The 19,181-nt window shown below is 36.4% G+C and overlaps 2 protein-coding genes and 1 non-coding gene across 3 annotated transcripts; 1 reads left to right on the top strand and 2 right to left on the bottom strand.

Annotated features, from left to right (window-relative positions):
- Positions 1-764: 764 nt before the first annotated feature.
- LOC147284964 (3-hydroxy-3-methylglutaryl coenzyme A reductase 1-like) lies at positions 765-5,010 on the bottom strand. The gene is made up of 4 exons (XM_086243232.1): positions 3,862-5,010; positions 3,107-3,288; positions 2,235-2,581; positions 765-1,702 (listed from the first exon to the last, which is right to left on the bottom strand). The coding sequence occupies exons 1-4, from the start codon at positions 4,779-4,781 to the stop codon at positions 1,460-1,462; spliced, it is 1,692 nt and encodes a 563-aa protein (XP_086099358.1). The 5' UTR covers positions 4,782-5,010; the 3' UTR covers positions 765-1,459.
- Positions 5,011-8,308: 3,298 nt separating this feature from the next.
- Positions 8,309-8,381, top strand: TRNAK-UUU (transfer RNA lysine (anticodon UUU)). The gene has a single exon. It is a non-coding gene; the product is annotated as a tRNA-Lys (tRNA).
- A 1,058-nt stretch (positions 8,382-9,439) lies between these two features.
- LOC147284962 (3-hydroxy-3-methylglutaryl coenzyme A reductase 1-like) lies at positions 9,440-13,324 on the bottom strand. The gene is made up of 4 exons (XM_086243243.1): positions 12,247-13,324; positions 11,530-11,711; positions 10,703-11,049; positions 9,440-10,118 (listed from the first exon to the last, which is right to left on the bottom strand). Exons 1-4 carry the CDS (start codon positions 13,179-13,181, stop codon positions 9,876-9,878), a joined length of 1,707 nt encoding a protein of 568 aa, XP_086099369.1. The 5' UTR covers positions 13,182-13,324; the 3' UTR covers positions 9,440-9,875.
- Between the last annotated feature and the right edge of the window lie 5,857 nt (positions 13,325-19,181).

Genomic DNA, 19,181 nt, shown 5'->3' with positions numbered 1-19,181 from the left:
TGCATAAGCTAAGTAAGATGTCATGCCTTGCTCATTCCGGATGGGCAAACAAAATTCTATGCTTGAGGAGACCGAAAACATAAATGTTTAATTCTCACTAAATAATTTTAATAGTGTCTAATTTTTTTTAACTCTTTCTAATCATCATATAATTAGTATAAATAATATGATACATTCTTTGAATGACACTACATCCAAAATAAATTCATATAATTAGAGTTTATTTATTATGAGCATGTTAAAAAATTATTGTTGGAATTATGTTTTACACATTTTTTGCATTAATCATCCTCATCAATTGTCTTTAATTCTTTGTGTAATAGCTAGTTCTTAAATATTAATTTCCTTGTTTGATTTAATAGAGGGGTTCTATTTAAGAAATTGGGCTCTTCAAGAATAAATTATCAATTGTTGTAGTTTTTTTTGCAAGTATAAATGTGGGGGAATAATTACATACAAAAAGTTGAACTAAGAATAAGATACAAAATAATTGAGGTCAAATAAACTCAGTTTTTAAAAATTGTAATTACAAACAATAAATATGTTCAACACATTGGTATTCTAAAACTAATATTAATTGGTTTTTTTTTTAAAAAAAAAGTTTGCAGGGCCATGGCCCATCTTATAGTCCCTTCTATGTTCCGCCTATACCCATTCCTCCAACTTCTATCATGTGGTTGGGGAATTACTCAAGTTTGAGAGCATGTTGTTGAAAGAGTATAGAATTAATATCACATACACATGACAATTTTCTGATTGAGATTGCAATACAAGTGCAAACTGCAAAGGGCCAAACCATATCTGTCCAAACTCAATACAGACACACACAGCTGCAAGCTAACCAAGGATGCAGTATTCTAGCCTGATACAGTAATAAGATAGTGTGATTAGAATATACAAAGCCAAAATGACAAAATCCCTTTTGGAGATAATAATTTAAATCCCTAAAAATGAATACAAACTAGAAGACAAATTAACAACAAACAAATCAAGATTACAGGCTTACAGCCAAGCTATATACTGAAGATACCATCACACTAGTCACTAGATACTGGGAGCCTCTTGGTCACTGGTCAGCACAAGTGGCAGTATGAAGATAAACAAACACAAACAAAGCTAAAAGCAGCAGTTGCTCACCTACCCCCACAATAAATAATTGCAGGATTTTTAAAACAATCTTGAAAAAAAATACTATCCACAAGGCCTAATTTCCTTTTGTTTTTTTATTCCTCCTCCATATGCACTCTATGTTAAAATTCCTCTCCATCACATGTGACATCAGGTACCCACCATGTTCACCACCCCAGCCCCCCAACCCCAGTACAGCGTCCTGTAGTGAGCTTATTCAATTCAGTTTGTCCCCCTTTTTTTTTTTTTTTTTAATTCTGTCACTCAGTCTCTTTTTTTTAGGCCTTTGGTTACATCAAGATGCAAGAGGGTTAGTTTATTCTTTCCATGTTTAGGAGGCAAGTTTTGAGACATCCCTGCTAGATCTGTTGTACTTCATGTGGCTCTTGACAAGCTGCCCAGCTGCAAGGGCTGACATGAGTGAGAGCTCCCCTGCTAGCACTGAACCAGCTACAATGGTGGCTAGCTTCCTTGAGTTTGCACCAGGGGCCTCTCTGCTCGCACCCTTCACTCCCAATAGGTTCAAGCAGGCTGACTGAGATGCAAGTTGTGTTCCTCCTCCTACTGTTCCCACCTAAAAGTTCAAAAGTAAATTGGGATTATTAGGTGTCCATTCAATTGAAGATCTCAAAAAGAAAGAATCACATCATTCCAAGTTTTCTATCTAACCAGCATTGTTTTCTTCCCCAATAGAAAAACAACAAAATCTGCTTTGATGTGTAATTTTCTATATATTGGGAATCCCACCAATGGACAGACCCTTTCTGTCCACATTCTAGCTACTATGTCTATTACCAACCCTTCAAACCCAGGAATTTCTAAATCCCGCCAGGGAGAAAAAGACAAATTATCTGGATCAAAAGAAATGGGAGAGCTATCTACACTCCCCTGAAACATCTTGCGCGCCTCTAGAGAAATGCAAGTAACACTGCCATGATGGTAGTGTTATTTGCACTCCTCCAGAAGAGTGCATGAATATAAGTGGAGAGTGCGAATAGCATTCCCCAAAAAACTAGGCAATGGATTTGACATCAACTTCAAAACTCGTTTAAAATTTAGAATGACATAAATTCACTCAAAAGAAGCATCAATTAGTTGTATTGTACCTCAATGGAAGGCATGCTGACTGAGATGTGAAGGTCCTTGCCATTGTTCACAGCTTCCATCATGGTGATGCAGTGAGAGCTCTCTACATTCTGAGCAGGATCCTGGCCAGTGGCTATGTAGATTGCAGCAACAATATTGCTGGCGTGGGCATTGAACCCTCCAAGAGCACCAGCCATGGCAGAGCCAGTAAGGTTTTTAAGCATGTTAAGCTCCACCAGGGCAGCCACGTTAGTTTTCAGTACCTTCCTCACCACCTCTTCCTTGATGACTGCCTCGCATACTACTGATTTTCCTCGCCCTTCAATCCAATTTACTGCTGCCGGTTTCTTGTCGGAGCAGAAGTTTCCTGCACAGTCCAAACAAGCACATACTAAATAACAAACCTAGCCAATTATAAAAAAAAAGGTATATGTATAAACATTTGCATGAAATAGAAATCCACTTCAAACTAGGTGCCAATGTGATAATTGTATTGCAATGAGGACATTTCAGTACTTAGGACTTTGATAATTAACCAAGGAAAATGATATTTGTGATGCAAGTGACACATAGTGCATACAAAAGTGATGTATATCAAAAGACTGAGCTATTTAATTTTATGATAACAATGCCACGGTCTATCATGCCTATAGTACTAACTAAATCATTCTTTTTGAATCGAAGTAGAAAGGGAAGATAAACACTTACTGCATGATTACAAAAGAATTTTTGCAGGCTATTCTATATAACTTTTCTCTCATATTATGCAACATGCATGTAAGATCCATTTCATAACCATAGAACTCTAATATATTATAAAAGCAAACTTGTATACAACTGGCGCATACATTAGTTTTCTATGATTACGAAAACAGAAATTTAGAAAACTTACCAGAGATGCCGATAACTTCCATGTCAGGGAAGTCATTTTGGAGGAAATCAAGAACATTTTGGACACCTTTGGAGATCATGTTCATCCCCATGGCATCTCCAGTGCTGCATGTAAACCTCATGTACAGATTCTTGCCCGCTATTGCGCACTGAATGCCTTGAAACTTTGCGAATCTACTAGATCTGAACAATCATGAACAACCATTTAACATATATACAGCTTATCAATTTTTAAATTCTGCAACTTAATTACTTAATAAAAGATTGAAATTGCGTAAAATCTAAAACGCATGATTCATGTAGATTGTTGGGTGCAGAGTCTGCAGACATAGAGTAGAAAAAGACAGAAACAAATAAAAATAAATAAACAACACCCCCCCCCCCCCCCCTTTCCCCCCCAAATCAACATCACAAAAATATTGTAGAAAAAAATAATAAAAAATTAACTAACTTGTAGTAACAAAAATCTTCTCTAAATTATGAATGATATGTACGTTTTTTTCATTCCTCAAATTATACAAATTGCAATCCATGCAATAATCCCACGAATTATCAATTAAAAAAACTCTAGGCAACTTTTACAACAGTAAAAAGAGAATGAAAGAAATGTATAATTAAATCAATAATTGCAGCTAAAATCTATAAATTTGAGTTCTTTTTTTTCTTCTGTTCCAGGGGTGTCCTTTAAGAAACTAAAAAGTAAAATGAAAACTTGAAAGTGGAGGCAAATAATTTGAAAGTCATGAGAAATTGAACCTGTTGAAAACGACAGCAAGCGAATCAAAGTTGAGAGGGTCCTCGACGAAGAACTTGAGCTGGGCAGCTCGGACGGCGGAGCTGAACCTGACCACCGGAGCTCTGGTCATGCCGTCCTTGACTATGACGCTATGGGCCCCACCGGAGACGTAGATGGCCTTGCAGCCTCGGTTGGTGCTGGCCACCAGGCACCCCTCCGTCGTCGCCATCGGCACTGTGTACTCCACGTCGTCGAGCAGCAGAGGTCCGGCGACACCCACCGGGATCTGCACGTACCCCACTGGCATCTCGCAGCACTGTCCCAGCACCGACTCGTAGTCGAAGCCTTCTAATGGCAGCCCCTCCAGCGAACAACACGTCGTTCGCTGGAGAGCCTCGCGCCGGATCGCCGCCGCTCTCCTGCAGTCGCCGAGCTTCGACTCTAGCGAATAAGACGGAGTCGTTCCGGAAACCACCGATTGCACGATCTCCTCGTCTTCTTTGAGAAAGAGCTGCTCATCTTTTCGCTGCGGCGGTTGCGATTGTGACTGTTGCAGAACGACGTCGTTCCAGTCGTCGTGCGGAGTGCGGGCGACGAAGGACTGGACGAAGTCAATGCCGAAGAAGCCGAGGAGGTAGATGACGGAGGCGACGAGGGAGAAGATGGCGGCGATCTCGGAGAGCGTGACGACGTGGAGGGGAGTGGAGGTGCGGATCTTCTCTCGCCAGCGGTGGAGGAGGAAGTAGGCGACGGTGAAGAAGAGCGTGAAGAAGAGGCCGTTGGTCAGGTAAAGCGGCAGAGGAAGAGCATCGGAGGCCTTGAGGTATTGCTTGCTGTTAGGGTTAGGGTTAGGGTTGGGAAGGTGGTGGTTGAGGGGCTCGCCGGCGGCTGAAGGGGGAGAAGAAGAGAGGGGTTTGGGGGATCGCCGGCGAACGTCCATTAATTTTGGGTGCGGTTAGAGAGAAATGGGGGACACTCAGAAAATTCTAAGTGAATCAAAATGTACGAGACGGTGTTTGTTTAATTTGGTTCACAAGTTTGTTAATTTTGGTTCACAAATTTGGCTTCAGTGGGAGAGCGGAGGTTTTGGACCGTTTTTCCTAAACAACAATAAAACAGATAAGAAGCAGTCCAGGCAGTGAGATGCGGCCTCCTTCTTATGCTGTCTCTGTTTTTTTTTTTTACGCTTTTTAGAAAACCTCAACCGCTCAATGAAACTATTTCATATTAATATAAGCTTATTTTAAAATAAAAAGAAAATTACAGTTTTGAGACGTGTTTCACTTTGTCCCCTAAATTATTGACTCACGTTACTGCTCCTTTACACGCATTTTAACATGTGGCAAAGAAGCAGCTTATTCATGGGAATCTTAGTCTTTTACTCTTTTTAGTCTGTGATTTCTTTTTTTGAAGCACTTTCGAATGGTTGCTTAATATGTTCCCGAAAGAGAGAGAATAGAGAAGAGGGATCGAGAGAAAGGAGAAAAAGGAGGGTGACAAAATTATCCCTAAAAAATGAGCCATGTACGGTGAGGATTGGTTACAAAGATTTTCACATGATGTGAAAGAATTTTGGTGACAATACTAGGTGGTGTTAAGATGTAATGTTATTAATTTTTGTTAGAGATTTTAAATTTGTATCTTAAATAATGTGTCAGCATTTTATTAATTCATATATGATCTATTCAAATAATTATTAATTTTATAATAAGTAAAACACTGATATATGTATTTGGGATTCAAATTTGAGATATAAATTTAAAATTCCTAATATTATTGTATTAATTTACTTTAATTATGACATATGTACATTAATTAATATCTAAAATTACAAATTCCAAAAAATATTTTTTAATCTACAGTGAAAATGAGAAGGATTAAGTGAAAGAAGATTATCTTAAAAAGTGGCATCTTGATATGTTGATATCAATGAATAAAATTTCGGGTTTCGAGGAAATTTCGATGAAAATTTCGATAGAAATTTCGACGGAAATTTTGAAGATTTTTAAATTTCGACAAAAATTTGACGGAAATGATGGAAATTGATATCAAAATACGAAAATTTTGAATGAAACTTTACCATATGTTTATTTATCATATTATCTACTAAATTGATAAAAAATATTGAAGAAACCAAATTATATAGTAGGTTTCATGTGATATAAGATAAATATAATGCACGTTGGAGACAAATACTGTTAAATAAAATTAGTATAAAATGAAATTAGTATATTATCTATACTTTATAATATATACACTAAACCCTATATATTTTATAATCTATATTCTATATTGTTTAGAATATGGTATATGATATTAGAGTTTAAGCCTTTTATGGTACTTTAAATTATTTTTTATATAAAAATATATTATAGTTTACTAGTTTAGGGTTTAAAAACAACTAAACGAAACTCCAAAACGGGCAAACGAAACCCCAAACTATTTTTTTTCTTCACAATTAACCCAAAGGCCCCAAACCCCAGTCAACCCTAAACCTTTTAATTTTTTTTTCTTTTTTTTTTCTTCTTTTTCTTTCCTTCCTTTCCCTTTCCTTTCTTGTCCCCCGAGGCTCCAGCAACTCCCCTCTGTTTTCTTCATTTCTTCTTCATCCTCTCTCTCTCTACATCTCGCCCCGCTGTCTCCCTGTCGCCCCCTGCCGTCGCCTCTCTCTCCCTCGATCTCCCCCTGCCGCCACCCCTCTTTCTCCCTCGATCTCCCCCCTGCCACCTCTCTTTTTTGCTGCAAAAACCCAGCTCCAAAACCAGATCTTAAATTTCGGCGAAATTTCGACGATTTCGACGAAATCATCCCGAAAATTTAGCGTCGCCCTCTGCCGTCGCCTCTCTCCCTCAATCTCCCCTTGCCGTCGCCTCTCTCTCCCTCGATCTCCCCCTGCCGCCACCCTTCTTTCTCCCTCGATCTCCCCCCTGCCACCTCTCCATTTTTCTGCAAAAACCCAACTCCAAAACCAGATCTTAAATTTCGACGAAATCATCCCGAAAATTTAGCAAATATGGGTTTCGATTTTGACACTCCAAAAAATCAAAATTTTCGGCAAAATTTCGCCGAAAACTTAGATATTTAACACCCTGGTTGATATAGTGTTATTAATTTATTTAAATATAATACATGTATATTGATTAATATTTAAAATTATGAACCCAAAATAATTCTCTTAAAAATTATACACGTATTATAATTTAAATATATTGATGATAGTACGTTACCATGACATATGGTATTACAATCACACTTAAAATTTATAGTTTAACATTATACAAGACACATACGCATAGTGTAATGTACTAATTCTATTTTTTTTTTATTTTTATGAAACGATATTAAGAGAGAGATTGGAACTCAGAATTTTGAGGATAAATTTCTTAATCCCTTAAAATTCATGCCTTATGAATTATGATAGTTACTCTGGTGACTTCCTGTAGTATTCCACATGGATCTATTTTATTTAATATTTTTCGGTTTTATTTAATTTGGTTCGGGTTTGTTTTATTAGTGCAACGTGACGTTAAATTAAAACGTTAATTGACCGACAAATTAAGGGTGTATATGTAATTCGAAGGTGGAAAAGGAGCCGCGCTGTGCTGGTTGAATCAAAAGTAAAGGTAAGTCCAAAAGTTGATGATTTGTACTTCAATTTTAAGCAAAACAGGTCATATGCACAGCATATGATCCCATTATTAGAGTCATGGACTGAGACATGGACCACGTGGTGTGCATGCGTATCTGTATTTTTATTTACTGTTTCAACTAATTTCCATTTAATTTCAAAGGTAATTGATCGAAGATTCAAGTTACTCAACCCAAACTAGATCATGCAAGCATCTGCAACAGGGACGGAATCGGGATTTAAAATTTGGGTGGACTGAACCTTATAATTTCATTTATTTATAAATAAAAACTCAACAATATGAATGAATTTTGTTAATTAAAAAAAAAAATACACACATCATAGGAGAGCCATAATGAGCATTACCTCTCAAATTAGATGCAAATCTATACATAAAAGAAAAAAAATAACAAAACAATAAATAAAGATGTCATGCAAATACAAAACACAACCTATTTAAATTGTGACCTACGTTCAAAGCGTAGAAATCATCAATAATTGTCTCTAAATTAATACTATGAAAAAATTATTTGTCAATGTGAATAGTCATACAAATTGCAAGAAAGTCATCATCTATCTTGTTCCAATGAGTAATAAAAAGATGGAAAAGAAGTGTGGAGTCGATGAACAAAATTAGATGGGTAATAGAAAGGTTAAAGGAGCAGCCTAAAGTGAAAGAGAGGAGCAGCCTGCAGCCCTGCAGATGGTGAAAAACAAGTTCATGCATCTCCAAGACTCCAACTTGGTGGTGGGCATATATCCATCTTTGACGTCCTCCATAATTCTCAGGGGACAAAATGATATATATATATATAATATTATATAAACAAAACAAGCAAGCCGTCTTAGCTCAGCTGGTAGAGCGCGTGGCTTTTAACCACGTGGTCGTGGGTTCGATTCCCACAGACGGCGATCAATATCTTTTTCTTGGTTTTTTTTTTTTGGGTCAATTTTGCTTGGTTCTTTTTAGCTGGACCCCATTTGACATCTCAATGGACCGATCGATTTCTTCAAGTCATGGTGGTGGGCCCTGGGCCTCTTGCCTATTTTCCATCTGGCCCATATATTTTGGTTTTGTACTTGTGTTTTTTTGGTAGACCAACGAGTCAGTCATTTGACTCATTTCATTCTCCTTATAATCCATAAAGTTTTCACCTAATTTCTCACTTCTCCGGACACCAGTCATGGATTCAAGTCTCAATCGAATTATTATTTTTTTGATTACAGACCGGGGCCAGAGGCCCAAACACAGAAATCTCAATCGCATTCTTTATTGCTTAACCATTACAAAAAAGAATTTTCATAGTATCATATGCATGTTAGCATGTACCGATCTATATATGCTCTATTATATAAGCTATCATGCATGGTGTTGATTGAACTCAACCTCCAGACCCATAAATGGTTAAGCTGACTATTTATTAAGTATTTATGAGTTCTACAATCTCAAACTCCCAACTCCTAGTGATAGTTATATATGGACCCATGCCCTAGCAAAGTAATAGACACATACATGTGAATCTTGTACCAAACCCGCACGGGTGGCCTAATGATAAAATGATAAGTATTGAACGAATTATACAAAATAAAAACTAAAATTTAAGTGTACTACATGCAGTTTAGATCAAGTTGTATGATTATACGTACTATAACGTCTTTAAAGATCTTTCACATTCCATGTCGCTTTAGCTACACTTTGCATAAGCTAACCAGTCTTTAAAATGTATAAACAAATGATGATTGCCTTAATTCGTTTTATGTTCCTCCTATTCATATATATTCCTGTGTATGCAGTTGAAAGGGTACGTATTGCATTAATCACATCATCACAAAACACTTTTTCTGATTGAGATTGCAACAAAGCGCATGATCACAATAACGTATGTACAAGGCCCAAAAGGGATTTAAAATCCCTTTGAATTCTAAAAATGAATGAAAAACTAGAAGACAAATTATCACCAACAAGAACATAAAAACAATTAAAGATCACAACAGCCAGCTGCTCTATACAGAAAGATACCGTCACCCACCAGATACTGGGAAAAACTCTTGGTCCGCACAAGTGGCAGCAGAGTATGTGACAACACACAACAAAGATTAAAGCAACAATTGCCATCGATCTTCTGCATGCCCCACAATTCATAATTACAGCCTTTAAGTACCATCTTTTTCTTTTTTATTTCTCACCCATATGCATTCTCTAGTTGTACATTCAAATTCCTCTCTAACACATGTGACATGCATACCATACATGCATGTTCTCTTTCCCCACCCACCCTCCTCCCAACCCCCACAGTGTCCTTTACTGGCCTTGATTATTAAATTTAATTCTCTACATACATCAAGATTCAAGATTCAAGGTGGGGTTTAGTTTATTCTTAATATTAATTTCCCAAGCTTAATTAATTAGGAGGCAAGTTTTGAGACATCCCTGCTAGATCTGTTGTACTTCATGTGGCTCTTGACAAGCTGCCCAGCTGCAAGGGCTGACATGAGTGAGAGCTCCCCTGCTAGCACTGAACCAGCTACAATGGTGGCTAGCTTCCTTGAGTTTGCACCAGGGGCCTCTCTGCTCGCACCCTTCACTCCCAATAGGTTCAAGCAGGCTGACTGAGATGCAAGTTGTGTTCCTCCTCCTACTGTCCCTACCTGAAAGGCAAAATTAAAACAAATTTATTCAGATTAGGTGTCCAGTTTGTCTAATTAAGATACAACCACATGCTATACATACAGATTTAACACTTTAAAAATCTATACTATTATAATTTAAAAAAGTAAATCCGTCCAATTTGAATGGTTCAAGATGTATGTGCATATCACACGTCTTTGTAATATATATAAAATTGTTCAAGTGTCCATTCAATATTTGAAGATCTCAAAGAGATTCACATCATTAGTCCAACCACCATTGTTTTCTTTCCCAAAAGAAACACAACAAAATCTGCATTTTAGTATTGGGAATCACAGCAATGGACCGACCCTCTCTCTGTCCACGTACATGAACCCATCAAACCCGGGAGTTTTTAAATCCTATGAGGGAGAAAAAAGACAAATTTCTCTGGATGCATTGAATTTGTCTATGGATTCATTTCACAATTGGCATCACCTTTCAAACTCATTTGAAATTCAGAATTAATCATGAGTCATAAATTGGATTACCCAATTAAAAGAAGCATTAATTAATTAGCTGCATATATATATTTGCATTGCATTAATAAATTGTACGGTTGTACCTCAATGGAAGGCATGGAGACTGAGACATGAAGGTCCTTGCCATCGTTGACAGCCTCCATCATGGTGATGCAGTGAGAGCTCTCAACGTTCTGAGCAGGGTCTTGGCCAGTGGCTATGTAGATTGCAGAGACAACATTGCTGGCATGGGCATTGAAGCCACCAAGAGCACCAGCCATGGCAGAGCCAGTAAGGTTTTTGAGCATGTTAAGCTCCACCAGGGCAGCCACGTTGGTCTTCAGCACCTTCCTCACCACCTCCTCCTTGATCACTGCCTCGCATACTACTGATTTGCCTCGCCCTTCAATCCAATTCACTGCTGCTGGTTTCTTGTCTGAGCAGAAGTTTCCTGCAACAATTAAGCACATATTGAATCAACAAACCTAAGCAATTAATTATGGATAGAATATTTGTTTGCATAAAATGAAAAACCCACTTTAAATTAGGTGCCGATAGGGACAATATTGGTGTAGGACTTTGATAAGTAAGCAAGGAAAATAATATTTGTGACACATATGACACATAATTCATACTTAATGATTGAAAAATAATCATGTGAACCATTTAAGCTCTACTTTACTTACTAAATTTTCTCTCCCAATTGATGTGACAAATGTTTCATTTACTCAAATATCAGTTCAATTAAAACTTTATTACAAAGAAATTTTTGACTAGCTCGGTTGATTATGTATAACTTTTTTCTCATATTCAACAGTAAAACTCACATATATATATATAAAACAAAATTTTTCTATAACCAATGTATATAATAAATATTTCATGATCAGGAATCGATCAGTATCAGAAAGTGAGCAGAAAACTTAATTACCAGAGATGCCGATAACATCCATGTCAGGGAAGTCACTTTGGAGGAAATCAAGAACATTTTGGACGCCTTTGGAGATCATGTTCATCCCCATGGCATCTCCCGTGCCGCATGTAAACCTCATGTACAGATTCTTCCCTGCTATTGCGCATTGAATACCTTGCAACTTTGCAAATCTACTAGATCTGAACAGTGCAGTAAAAAACATACACACAACTTAATAATTTTTTTCTATAAAACAAATAATGTACTTTCCTATTTACATGTTCACGTAGTCTATGTAGACAAATAATTGAAAATAAAAGGGACAAAAAGTTAAAACAAAAAAAACCACGATACATTAACAAATCCCAATGAAACAATTAGTACGCTAAAATATAATTTAAAAAAAATTATCGACCAAAATTGAACTACTTATAAAATAAATAAACTAAATATGTAATTTTCTGACATAATTATTAGGTTAAAATAATTAAGTTTACCAACTTTTTGTTTTTGGTCCAAAAGCTTACTAACTTGTAGTAGCAAGAAATCTTTTTTGAACTATGTTTGAATATTGTACTTCCATTTAATTCCCATTACCTAAAATTGCACAACATGCAAGAATAATAATGAGTTGTTGACTTTAAGACAAGTTTTTAATAAAATCAATAAATTAATAAAATTAAAAGAAAAAGAGGAGGGAAATTCCAAAATTAAAATGAATGAAAATGAAGAAACCTGTTGAAAACGAGGGCGAGAGTATCAAAGTTGTCTGAGTCCTCGACGAAGAACTTGAGCTGGGCGGCTCTGGCAGCAGATGCGAAGCGGACAACGGGGGCTCGGGCCATGCCGTCCTTGAGCACCACGCTGTGGGCCCCACCGGAGGCGTAGATGGCCTTGCATCCCCTGTTGGTGCTCGCCACCAGGCAACCCTCCGTCGTCGCCATCGGCACGTTGAACTCGCCGCCGTCCAGAAGTAGCGGCCCGGCGATTCCCACCGGGACCTGCACGTACCCAATTGGCATCTCGATGCACTGTCCCAAAACCGATTCGTAGTCGAAGCCTTGTAATGGAAGTCCCTCCAGCGAACGACGCGTCGTTAGCTGGAGAGCCTCGCGCCGGATCGACGCCGCTCTCCTGCAGTCCCCGAGTTTGGACTCGAGAGTGTATGACGGCATCGTTCCGGACACGACGGACTGGATGATCTCCTCGTCGGTTTCAAGCGACGACGACTTGTCGTTTTTATTTTCATCTTTTTGTTGTTGTTGTTGTGGTGGTGCTTGGGCGACGACGACGTGGTCCCAGTTGTCGTCGAGGAGTGGGGTGGTGCGGGGGGAGATGGACTGGACGAAGTCAATGCCGAAGAAGCCGAGGAGGTAGATGACGGAGGCGAAGAGGGAGAAGAGGGCGGCGATCTCGGAGAGCGTGACGACGTGGAGGGGAGTGGAGGTGAGGATCTTCTCGCGCCACCGGTGGAGGAGGAAGTAGGCGACTGTGAAGAAGAGCGTGAAGAAGAGGCCGTTGGTCAGGTAAAGCGGTAGAGGAAGAGCATCAGAGGCTGTCAGATTCTTCTGCTGCTTCTTATTCTTCTTCTTCTTGTTGTTGACGAGGGGTTCGCCGGCGGCGGCGGGAGCTGGAGAAGGTGGAAGGGTAATTCGCCGGCGAACGTCCATTATTTAATTTGAGGTTGGCTGCGGTTAGAGAGAAATGGGGGGATTCAAACTGATTAATTAACAAAATTCTAAATAAATAAAAAATGGAGAGAGAGAGAGAGAGAGAGGGTGGAAATGATTAATTAATTTGGGGTTTGTTTGGTTTGTTAAAATGGCTCAAATGGAAAAGTGGAGGTTTTGGACTGTTTTTATAGACAAAAATGAGAAGAGCGAGGGAGTGAAGTGGACTGTGGAGAAGAAGAAAGGGGGGTTTGGCGCGCTAGCTAAGGTAGCTGGACCAGAGGCCCACACGTACAGCGTGTTACACGTGTCGGGTCTGTCTTTTCTGATTCGGATCTTCGGACCGGATCCCATGCACTACTGCTGACTCATGCAGCTGCGATGCCGACCTTTTCCACGTGACAGTCCTTTTTTCGTTTGTTGGTAAACTTGATTTGAATATTTGATGTGTTTTCTTGTTTTTTTTTTTGGCCAAGTGATGTGTTTTCTTGTTGATTTGTGAAAGAGTAAATATTTTAATGTTTCTGCATGATTTCTGATACGGTGATACCATCAAGAACCAGAACAAAATAACTACGTTTCGAGTCATATTTATGTTCTCTCTCACTCTCTCTCTCTGTCGGCTTGCAATTAGTGATCAATGAAAGTATGCATTTAAGTGCTAATTATATGTGATATGACTTACCAACTAGATTGCATTTTTTTCTTCTTTTGATTAAGGACTGACCAACGTAGATTGCATTTTTCTTTCTTTTGATTAGGGACTTACCAACGTAGACTGAATTCATATGGAACCGAGATGAGTACGTACATAATTAATTTTGAACTCAGTCTGATCACCAAATGCACATTTTCAAAACAATGTTAATTAATCTCTTAATGAATGGGTAGTTAGCTGGACCGGCCAATTCATTTTTGGTATTAATCAAGCTTTTGGAACACAAACTAGAGATCTTAACTGCACATGTAAGCTACTTCAATACAGGGTTTTATAACTGTATATATATATAGATTTAATTTCACATTAGAAAAGTGACTCAATAAATTTGAATTATCCGCTAATAATTGTATTAAAAATTTTTGAAATAAAACTTCATACTTGAATGAGTTCATATAATACTCATACACCTTGTGTTCGACTTAAATAATTAAATATATAAGTTAAATATAATATCCATGGTCCGCAAAGATAGTGAGGATTGCCCTAATTAACAGTAATATATATGTAGCTAGCTAGCAAGCTACAAGCTAGTATTGCTTCAATGGCATCTATGGGACAAGTCTAAAATTGAAGTCAATCCAAAATAGTTAGATTCAATTTCCACACTCTCTTTTCTTTTGATTGGTCAATAAATTTGAAAACTGTTTAACACTACTTTATCATATTGCTTCGAGAAGGACTTACCTACAACCTGGTTTTATCAGGAGTTATCCCCACCCTCCTTTTTGTCTCTATCTCTCTCTTCTCTGTATTTCTCTCTCTTTCTCTCTCTTATGTGATATCACATATCTCCTGACCCGGGAATAGGTAAGTCATTCTCTATTGCTTCAATGGCATCTACGAGACAAGTCTAAAATTCAAGTCAATCCAAAATAGTTAGATTCAATTGCCACATACTCTCTTTTCTTTTGACTCGTCAATAAATTTGGAAACTTTTTAATGACTACTTTATCGATCACACATGCAATTCGAATAAACTATAATATATAGCAATTAATTAGTGCAACACACCAAAGACTTGGGGCTAGTCAAACTCAATTACGTACGTACCTAAAAACTTGCTTAAGAACCGGCCCATGATACTCTTTATACGTTTCGTGCACTTGTGTTTTCTTAGTTTTTATTTTTATTTTTTATTATTATGAATGAATCAACTGAAAAATTCAAACCTGGCTATATAGGCCGGAGAAAGCCAGCAGATCACAGAAGGGACAATGCAAGAGTTCAAGAACAAATCAACAAAGTTGAAAATAGAATAGATTTTGTCCCACACTTATAATTCAAATGCCAGCAACACGGTTTAATCAATGCCTCAAATGGTACATCTCTGCGTTCTTTAATTAATTAATTTGATGCTGGACAATTTTGACTAATAATTTTTCTTTTAATTTCTTTTTTCTTTTTTCCTTTTGCATGTTCTCTCTTCTCCACACACTACAATTTTGAAAAGGTGTAGAACTGCTTCCAAATTTTCACTATTCATATTTATATACTTTTATTTTCACATATTGTGTAAGGGAATGATTGTGAAATGTCAAATTTACAAATGCATCATTTACTAGTTACTACTACTGAAGACTTTCTCGTTCTCGTTCTAAAAGTACGTACGGACAATATATCTTCTTATATATAGTCGTGGCTTCTCTATAGTCTATACTGACTCTATAGGCATGTTTTTGGTGATCCATCCAATCAAATATTCTTACAATCTTAGAGTACGCACTTCATGGTATTTACGTTCATATTCATTTTCCAAAGATATTCTAAATTTTTTGTGAAGTATACAGCTAATTAGCATGTAATACGATATCATATATATTTGATAAATTATCTAAACTAAAGTACGTCCTCAAGATGATATTTGCATATGCATGCATCGATCTAGTTTGAATTTTCACAATCCCTTATATTATAAGTTACCACCTCCTTAAGAAGCTCGAGAGGTATATATAGTTAATCAGGTGCGCATGTTTATTGGTGTGCACCTGTTATCGAGCGCTCGACAATGTTTCTTATATACACGCATGTGCTGCTAGCTTGCTTTTAGCTAGGGTATATAATGAGCTTGGTGGAGGCGTTATGTTAGGGTTTAGCTCCGAACCCAAAATCTCATAGCTAAATCATAATATAAATGCAGAAAAATCAATGCCAATCACTCGGCAGCTGCAAAAAATTTCAAAATTTCGGAACTAAACCATAATATAAACACCGACAAACCAGCGCCGAGCGCTCAGTAGCTATAAAATTTTCTAAAATTTCGGAACTAAACCATAACATAAACACAGACAAACCAGCGTCGAGCACTTGGTAGCTGCAAAATTTTGCACTACCGAGCGCTCGGCGTTAGGTGCAAACGTGCAAATGTTCGCACCTAAATGAGATTGAAATACATATATCTATATATATACATATAAAAGGCCTCTTCCGTTAAGGTATACCTCAACTTAAACACGATGAGGTATGACTTATGAGACCCACTGCACATTGTAATTTGTGATCGAAGCCGTCTATTTTTTAAGTCTCTATACAAGGATCATCCTTACAAAAAATTAGGTAAATCGAAAACCATTAAGACATCTAATTGTGATAGAATAAATAAATGAATATATGAATTCCATTAACACTTGAAATGATGGCCTTTTAATCAAATGGTTAAACGATTTCCGATTTATCTAATTTTTTACAAAGATGATCCTTGTATATATACTTAAAAAATAGACGGCTTCGATCATCGAATTACAATATGGAGTGAGTCTCACAAGTCATACATCATCATGTTTAAGTTGATGTATGCCTTAACGGAAGGGACCTCATATATATAATAACAAGATTTGTGGGAATTGGTATGAATATTGGTCAATGATGTGGGGAAAATGTTAGACACTGTTTTTAAATTGAAAATTGTCACACAGTTACCGATTTTAAATTGAAAATTGTCGCACAGTTTCAAAAACATATTAGAGGCAGTGTCTAATATGCCAATTTTAAATTGAAAATTGTCACACAGTTTCTGAAACATATTAGACATTGTCAGGCAGTATCTAATATGCCAATTTTAAATTGGAAATTGTTGCACATTTTCGAAAACATATTAGACACTGTCAGACAGTGTGCATATTAGACACTATGTGACAATTACTGATTCGAAATCAATAATTGTGTGACAGATACTGTCACACAGATACTAAAAATCAGTATATATAAAAACTTAAACATATACTATCACACATATACCGAAAATCAGTATATGTAAACACCTAAATAAATACTGTCACATAAATACTGAAATTGATAATGTCACACATATACTAAAAAAGATACTGTCACACGTATACTGAAAGAGATATTGTCACACATATACTGAAAATCAATATAGATACTGTCACACATATATGGAAACAGATAATGTCACATAAATATTTGGCGACAGTCACTGATTCAAAATCAGTAATTGTGTGACAATTACTATTTCAAAAGTTTGTATTATATTGCTGTGATTTTAGATAGATTAAAGATCAGAAAATTTGGGTACCTCAATTTTATATAAGAGACATTTGTCAACTTGACATTTTAGTGTAGAAAACTTTTAAGCAAAAATTCAATGGGTATTGACGTATTGTTGACTTCACAAAGGGATATTTCACTAATTGCGTTCCAAATTAGTTAACATCAATATTAGACATTGTCAGACAGTGTGCATATTAGATACTGTTAGAGAGTGTGCATATTAAACACTGTCAAGTAGTGTCTAATATGTCGATTTTAAATTAGAAATTGTCGCATATTTTCAAAAACATATTAAACACTGACAATAAATTGTAAATTGTAAAACTTAAACATATACTGAAATAGACACTGTCATATTGATACTGAAACAAACAGTGTTACACAGATACTGAAACAGACACTGTCACACAAATACTGAAACAGACACTGTCACACATATACTAAAACATAAACAATGAAATCCAATCACTATTAGTAAACAAAAGATCCAATCAATATATGTCTCCATGACTTCACAAAAAAACAAGTTTTAATCAGTAAACAAAAGATCTAAAATATCAGATACTATCGTACATATACTGAAACTGAAACTAAGAGAACAATGTAATTCTAAACAAAGAAAAGAAATCAATAAAAAGTTACACTCAGATACAAATTGAAAGCAAAAATACAAAACTAAAAAAAAAAAAATCAACACCATACAAAGCTATAACTGTCATACAAATACAATAAAAAAGAAGAATCAAACCCAATAGAGTAAAACATCTAAATCAACATAAAAAAAACACAAATCAACAGCTAAAACTACTACATAAAACTTCAATTTAGAAGTTAAAGAACATAATGTCGAACAAATTTGAACACAAAAAAAAGGGGTAAAAATCAAAATCAACTAAATTTGAACAACAATTCATAGAAATTGAAAAACTAACCAAAAAAAAAAAATCAAACCTTTTTAGATAAAACTCGAAAAAGAGGTTGATCAAGTAGACGCCAAGAAGAAGAGGAGTCACATACAATTGTAAAATCGAAAAAGAGATAGATCACAATTCACATACAACTAAAAAAGCGCTAAAGAAAGAGAGAAAATCTGGTAATGGGCTGGCGGCCGTTGGGCCTAACTGAAAAATGGGCTGGGGCCCACACATGTGCACACCTATTGATCAAAACGTAATTATCAAAACTAAAACAATGGGTTGCGGTCCGCACAAGCGCACAACAATTGATCAAAACATAATTATCAAAATTATAACAATGGGCTGGGGGCAAAAGGGTAAAACAAACTTTAAAAAAAAAATTCAGTAATGGGTTGGGGCCCATATGATTATTGACCAAAATGTAATTTTTCAAATTATATGATTGACTAAAATAGAATAGCAAATTATGTATCGACCTTTTTGTCATTTACAAATTATGTATTGACTTATTTGTAATTTGTAATTTGTAATTTGCTATTTAATATTTATGTTAGATTATGAATTTGAACTCCACTTTTAGAAAAAATCAACATAACATCATAACTAATAGTCTATATTCAAATTCTTGCAAGATAACCATTTTATATTACTCGACTATTTGAGAAAAAAAAAACATTTAAAATTAAACCCTCATTGCTACATTTAAAATAATAAGAATAATAAAGGACAATGGTTGTTCATTGACTATAAAATATTATATTTATATCCCACGTACCTTTGATCACAGCCGCTACCAACGCCTGAGTCTTCCATGAAGACTCTCTCGCTACCAACCCAGATGTTGAAGCAAATTAA

The sequence above is a fragment of the Dryas octopetala genome, chromosome 5, assembly GCF_963921425.1.
Source record: "Dryas octopetala chromosome 5, drDryOcto1.1, whole genome shotgun sequence".
Lineage (NCBI taxonomy): Eukaryota > Viridiplantae > Streptophyta > Magnoliopsida > Rosales > Rosaceae > Dryas > Dryas octopetala.
The sequence above is the reverse complement of the archived record's forward strand: the minus strand, read 5'-3'. Positions and strand labels throughout refer to the sequence as shown.

Bases quoted from the DNA above. Each gene is read 5' to 3' on its own strand.
- LOC147284964 (XM_086243232.1), bottom strand. From the start codon at position 4,781: ATGGACGTTCGCCGGCGATCCCCCAAACCCCTCTCTTCTTCTCCCCCT. The intron at 3,289-3,861 runs GTTCAATTTCTC...ATGATTGTTCAG, and splicing joins CTTGCTGTCGTTTTCAACAG to ATCTAGTAGATTCGCAAAGT. The intron at 2,582-3,106 runs GTAAGTTTTCTA...TGGACTGTGCAG, and splicing joins GGAAGTTATCGGCATCTCTG to GAAACTTCTGCTCCGACAAG.
- LOC147284962 (XM_086243243.1), bottom strand. From the start codon at position 13,181: ATGGACGTTCGCCGGCGAATTACCCTTCCACCTTCTCCAGCTCCCGCC. The intron at 11,712-12,246 runs GTTTCTTCATTT...TGCACTGTTCAG, and splicing joins CTCGCCCTCGTTTTCAACAG to ATCTAGTAGATTTGCAAAGT. The intron at 10,119-10,702 runs GTACAACCGTAC...TTTGCCTTTCAG, and splicing joins TCTCCATGCCTTCCATTGAG to GTAGGGACAGTAGGAGGAGG.